The sequence below is a fragment of the Aspergillus neoniger genome (genome assembly GCF_003184625.1).
Source record: "Aspergillus neoniger CBS 115656 unplaced genomic scaffold BO87scaffold_91, whole genome shotgun sequence".
NCBI lineage: Eukaryota > Fungi > Ascomycota > Eurotiomycetes > Eurotiales > Aspergillaceae > Aspergillus > Aspergillus neoniger.
In genome coordinates this window covers 1-6,428 of record NW_020291219.1, presented here as the reverse complement: position 1 = coordinate 6,428, position 6,428 = coordinate 1, and the positions used below count along the sequence as shown (strand labels likewise).

The 6,428-nt window shown below is 47.8% G+C and overlaps 2 protein-coding genes across 2 annotated transcripts in view; both read left to right on the top strand.

The window, feature by feature from the left end:
* The window catches only part of BO87DRAFT_402458 (ankyrin repeat protein), a gene marked incomplete at both ends in the record, with an annotated part of 3,612 nt that extends 3,539 nt beyond the window's left edge, over window positions 1-73 (top strand). The window contains one exon of the mRNA XM_025625688.1: window positions 36-73. Coding sequence (XP_025473662.1) covers window positions 36-73 — 38 coding nt within the window. The remainder of the gene's footprint in view (window positions 1-35) is intronic.
* A 3,168-nt stretch (window positions 74-3,241) lies between these two features.
* On the top strand, window positions 3,242-6,052 carry pabA (aminodeoxychorismate synthase pabA). Its single transcript, XM_025618847.1, has one exon. It carries the CDS (start codon window positions 3,463-3,465, stop codon window positions 5,908-5,910), a length of 2,448 nt encoding a protein of 815 aa, XP_025473661.1. The 5' UTR covers window positions 3,242-3,462; the 3' UTR covers window positions 5,911-6,052.
* The last annotated feature ends 376 nt before the right edge of the window (window positions 6,053-6,428 follow it).

Sequence of the window (6,428 nt, the reverse complement as noted above, 5' to 3'; positions counted from 1 at the left end):
GAAGTATGGTCGAACTCCTCTTTCCTGGGCTGCAGAAAATGGCCACGAGGGGGTCGTCAAGTTGCTTCATTGAGCTAATCTGGACAATTGAGACTGTGTCAGTGAAAGGTCCAGTTAGTGCATCGCCTGTCTGACATATCTGCTGTCGATATGAAAAGCTTATCAGATAACCAGGAGCGCGCGATATACACACAGGAAAGCAAAATAGATAATCCGGGGACTCAAGGGTCTCTTCAACTAAACATATCTTGATAATACTGCAAGACTTGTTGATGTGGCTCTGAAGAGAAGAGAAGCACGCCGAGAACCGGATACCCGATTGTTTATTATGTCCAGCCTCCGGGTTACTCACGCTCCAATCTGACCAAACCTGTCTGTCTATTGACAATGGAATCCATGGACATCTCTCTCTCATCTTGATAGAGTGCGAGAGCTGTGACAGCAATATGATGATATTGTGTGTGTGTGTAGGCAGGCTAGCTAACTACGCGAGGAGGTGACTAGATGGCTAGGTCCGAGATCACGTGATCTCCTTTCACAACTGTCTTCGGTGCTCTCTCTTTCGGAAGAGTTGCTGTCATCGGATAACGGGTTGACTGTCTTTCATTTGTCGGCGAGCTATTATACAATACAATGTAGTCAATGACAATATATGTTTCGAGATAGTCCTCCTGCTTCAGGTCTTTGTGGCACTGATTACTCGGCAGCGGATCGGAAAGACCAGTAGAGAAATCGAAGACTCGGGTGTAGGTAGCAACGGAGGGACAAAAGTGTGCCCAAGCGAGGGGCCACCGCTTATAATGACACCGTTAAGAGGGCGCCATTTTTGGCGTATTTCGGAGACCGCAGCGAGGCGTATAGGAAGTCAGTATAGGCCGGTCTCAAAAAAAAGAGTGCCTGGAGGTATACTGCACTGCGGACAAATGACGATCGGTGCTTGGCGGTGCGTGGACATAAGTGCACGGGGGAGTGGCGGAAGGCGTGGCAGATTGACGGCCAAAAAAGGCGTCGACTGCGGCCGTTTTGGGCAGCCTATCTACCGTCTTCTAGTTTAAACTAGTATATGTTCAGGCACACAATTTACACCGGGAGTAAGCAAAACGAAGCAAAATTATGCAGCAAAAGATCTGTATTGACTATCTAGAGCGTCAGCTACGTGATCAAGCCTACAGTGGCTGCCTCAACAATCTATAACTATTGCCTACAGTGGTATGACAAAAGTTTGCGTTATCCCTTGTTCCACGCTAGCCGTTCCGCTTTCCTAATTAGGCTATCTAGAACTCTATCTAGAACTTAATAAGCTGTATACCAACCATCCGCTTGGATGACTGCCTGTACGCGATGAGGCATGGTTTGATATAGATTTTGAAGTACTCTTTCGTTAATTGCATGCCAGGCTTCAATTGCTGCTTGTATAAGACTCTGATGAGTATCCTCAGTATTAAGAGTATGTTCTAACTCTGGATGCAGTTTATATATCTTAGCTTTCATTAAGGCCCATAGATTTTTAATAGGATTCAAATCGGGTGAGTATGGTGGCTAAATCATGACTTCTACCCCTATATCTTGAAGCAATTCGCGTATAATATAGGCTTGGTGTACGGATGCTCTGTTATGCATGAAGATATCTCCAGTCTGTAAGATTTCAGGTAGAAATGCTTTATAAACACCACGGATAACCCATGCAGTAATGCCTTGACGCGTAGATGTTGGATCTCCCTGTAAAGGTAGAAGATCTGTATGTCTGTTATATCCAAAAGCAGCCTAAAATATCTGCTTAACACCCTTTCCACAACGTACAGTATGAATATCACGCTCAATAATCTGTTGCTTTGGTGATCGAAAGGTATAGATTTGTTGAATTCCAGTATCATGCTCAACTGAATATTCGTCTGACCATATAACACGTAGAAAGTCTTCAGCAGTGTATTCTGCATATTGTTGAGCCCATCTTAATCTCTTCTCTGTGTTTTGAGGAGTGATTTCTGGCCGCTCACATTGTTTCCATTTCTGCATGTGTAGAGTACGGAATAGATGTTGAACTGTTCTAATTGAAGGACTGCTTTGTATAGCAGTAGAGAGTTCATGTATTTTTATATGCTGATCTTGCTTAACTGAGTCTAATATTTGCTGTTGTTCTTCAGGAGTAATCTTTTTGGGTTGTCCGGAGCGAGATGCAGAGTGTTGCTGCTTTCGAGTATTCTCACGCTTGATTGTAGTTTGTATAGTAGAATAAGGAATATGCGGATAGTGTTTATGAATTATAGTAAAGGTCCATCCAATTGCTTTCAACTCACAGAGTCTAGCACGGATCTCCGGGGTTAGTTCTTTGCGTGGTGGCATCTTTGTATGGCTTGCTTGCTTGCTTCAAGATTCAGGGCTCTGTACGTGTTGTTTTGGTGGGCAGAATAGCTGTATTCTAACCTAGTTAGGAAGGCGGAAGTAAAAGCAACTAGCGTAGAATGTGGGGCAACGCAAACTTTTGTCATACCACTGTAACTATTCTGCCGGCAGTAAATCCTGAAAACATTATTGCCCTATGGCCCCTACCGAGTACTAGGTTCCTTAAATCGCCAGCAGCGCCACAAATAACTACTATTTAGCAGATTCATTCAATAGTACAGTACTACACTACTATTGTCACATATTTTTATCACACCCAACATCCAACTCTCAATTTACAACTCATCCCCCTTCCCAACCCCCACACCAAACGTCCCCTTTGACTCCATCGCACTCTTGATTTCCCCACGGTCTTTACGTCCCCAGCAATACCTTATACTCAAAACTCTTCCCTGGCGCGGACATCCTCCAGCCCTGTAACTCGTACGGAAATTCGCTTGGGCCCATGCAATGTGCTCATGATAGAGCCGTTCGGATTTGGCTGGCGAGCGGCCTTCTGGATCACGTGATGTTGTTTTTCTTGCCTTGTTTGTTTCGCCTCGCGCGCTCGCGCTCGCTTATCTGTGGTGTTCTCCCACCGTTCTCTTACCCTCCTGTCTTTCTCTCCACGTGTTAGATATTTTAGTCAAGTAGCGCCAAATGCAACAAATTCGACCGGCTATCACACACTGCTTGGCCCACCTTGGCCCTCTTGGTGGCGGATACGAGTCGGATTAACTGTTGTCCCGGCCCGGTCCCGAATTGCGTCGCCCGCTTCGCCTCAAGAGTCTGCACCTCGTTCCTTTCGACTTCAAAATGAGGAGCGCGCCTCTCCGCAGCATCTTCAGAGACAGGCTGAAGCCGGAGTCCACCGGTTTATAGGAGACATCGACAGCCAGGAGGAAGACGCCAGCGAGCAACATCAACACCGACACCGAACACTTGGAGGCGTCGTCACGATTTCGATTCATATTATTCCTTATGCATCCAACTTTATCACAGTCCCTGTCATACCCTTCCTCTTCTACCCACTAGCACGGCATCACGACAAATCCTCTTCCTTCCGTCTTCTCCCGAGACATGGCTCCGTTACTGGGCCATGATACACGCTCACCTTCCCGACGAAATGGCCCCGAGATGACACCCCCAAAGAACATTCTCTATATCGACGCGTACGACTCTTTCTCCTACAATGTTGTCGCCATGCTCGAGGAGGTGCTGGATGTCCAAGTTACAATCATGCATATTGACTCAACATGGCCGGATGGGAATGCTGCCGAGTTTCTCAAACACTTCGAAGCCGTTGTTCTTGGGCCGGGCCCTGGTGATCCACATATACCGGACGATGTGGGAATTATGGAGGATATCTGGAACCTGAGCACTGCAGACATGCTTCCAGTTCTCGGCATATGTCTCGGTTTTCAGAGCTTATGCCTTCGTCACGGAATTCCTATTCACCGGCTACCGTATCCGCTCCATGGCCAGGTTCGCCGCGTTCAAACTACCGGTGAAGACATATTCGATCGCGTACCCAATCTGGAGGTCACTCTATACCACTCCCTATATGCCCAGCTGGAGACAGTACAGAATGACCACGAGGAGGCACGATCAGACAAGTCTGCAACACAAGATCTTGATATTCTGGCATGGCTGCCCTTAGAGGAACAGGTCTCCACTAGCTTGGTTCAGCCGATACAACTTCCAATGGCTGTGCGCCATAAGAGCAGACCCTTCTGGGGTGTTCAATTTCATCCAGAGTCTTGCAAGTCGGACAAGGAAGCATGCAGACAGATACTGAGGAAATGGTGGAAGATGTCTCTCCACTACAACAAAACTAGTGGACGAGGCACTCCCCTGAAATTGATACGCGACTGCCTCCACGAATCGGACGACATAGCTTCCTTACCGAACATCGTACATACCATGTTGACCTGGTGCACATCTATTTCAAGATCTTCTTTTTTTCGACACTTCTACACTAAACCGGTAGATTCGGCCTTGATCTGTGAGACCCTTAACAGTCCCGGTTCCCCGACAGTGATGTTTAAAACCAATGGCCGACACAGCATCATATCTGTACCTAGTCCTGGCAGCTGGAGGTTAGAATTCTTCACGCAGACCGAGAGGCTTTTTATGGAAAACCTTAATTGCGAGAATGCCCTAGAAGGGCAGTCTGTGATCAATACATCCTTGTCAACCAGCCAGTTCTGGGATGTCCTCCGATACTTGATAGACATGAAAAAGGTCGAATCAGGCAGTAAGGATGTCCCGTTTTGGGCTGGGTTCCTCGGGTACTTCTCATATGAAATGGGGCTCGCTTGCCTTCCTCACGCAAAAGGACATGGCCACAACTCCTCGGTAGAGGTTTCAGAAGATCCGGTGGATGCGAGTCTACTATGGACTGAACGGAGTGTGATTCTAGACCATGAGTCTGGCCTTGTTACCGTACAATCTACACGGGAGGATGACAATCAACCGGCGGGGTGGATCGAGGAAACAGTGCGACTCCTGCAAGATTTATCGTCTCATCTTGTGGTGGACATTATCGATAGTATCACAACTGACACAGTGGCCCTGGATTCCATACTCAGTCGATCCACAGCACAATTTCCGAATGAACAAGAATACAAAAAACAGTTTGACGCCTGTATCGCCGAATTGCACGCCGGTGAATCATACGAACTGTGCCTTACCTGCGAAACAGTAATCACAGTGCCTTGCTCTGAACAAGACAATGAGAGCATGAACTTCCCTTGGCTATTGTACAAGCGCCTTCAAAAGTACAACCCCGCGTCTTTCAGTGCTTATGCAAGATTAGGAAAAGTTAAAGTTCTAAGCAGCAGCCCTGAATGCTTTATCAATTGGGACCGAAAGTCTCTTCTGGAAATGAAACCTATGAAAGGTACCGTGAGGAAAGCAGACAATATGACGCTTGGAATGGCCAAAGAGATTCTCAGTTCGACCAAGGAAACCGCGGAAAACCTCATGATTGCGGACCTTATCCGGCATGATCTCTATGGTATCTGTGGTTCAGGTGGCGTATGTGTCGAGAAACTTCTTGAGGTCGAGGATTACGGGCATGTTTTTTCAATGATTACACATGTCAAAGGCCAAGTTGATCCAACTCGACCTGGATTCGCTGCACGGGACCTTCCACAGTTGCAGTCGGCGGATATGTCAGCATACGGGCTTACGGCTCTGCAGAGATGCCTTCCGCCAGGTTCTATGACTGGTGCACCGAAAGAACGTTCTTGCATGCATCTCTCCTCTATCGAGTCTCGTAGGCGCGGAGTGTATTCCGGTGTCATGGGATTTCTGGATCTCGGGGGAGGTGGCAGCTTTTCAGTCCTTATCCGCACCGCATTCAGCTCTTCCAATGACGACGCTCTCGAACAAAAATGGCGAATTGGGGCGGGTGGAGCTGTCACGATCCTAAGCACGGCTCAAGGCGAATGGGATGAGATGTTGACAAAGCTAAACACGGTTTATACGGTTTTCAAGCCGGCTACTTCAGTAGTCGTCAGCTAGACAAGCACAGATCTGGAATTTTCCTTCCCAGATCTGCTCATACGACAACAGGGATCACCATCGCCATAAAGCTAACGACGGAGACTGACTCCACGCAAGTGCCCTTTCCGATACCTTTTCATGGGAAGGATTTCATGAGAAGGTGGGCTACAAGTCAAGCAATCGAGCCTCTTAGCCGACCTTGGCACCAAAGGCGGTTATCTTCTCCTGACGTATCAACTCGGCGGAGGTGTTCTTTCTTTTTACCACCACTTCAAAACAAGTGCGAAGGTGCAAAGCCTTGTTCATCGCGTGTCTTGGTCGAGCTGATCACGTCGACTGTGTTGTTTGAAAGGCCGATCCCTCTGATTCAACTCAACTTTTTCCAGCTGAAGGAGCTGCGGAGAGCCGCGCACAAATCGAGATACCAGCAGGTCAAAGGTTCGACCTGAGTCCGGGGCAACTGTAGGGGACTTAGGCATTTCTGTCCACGCTCGCTGCCCGTTACGCGGCCATACGCTCCGACGTTACGCCCGTTG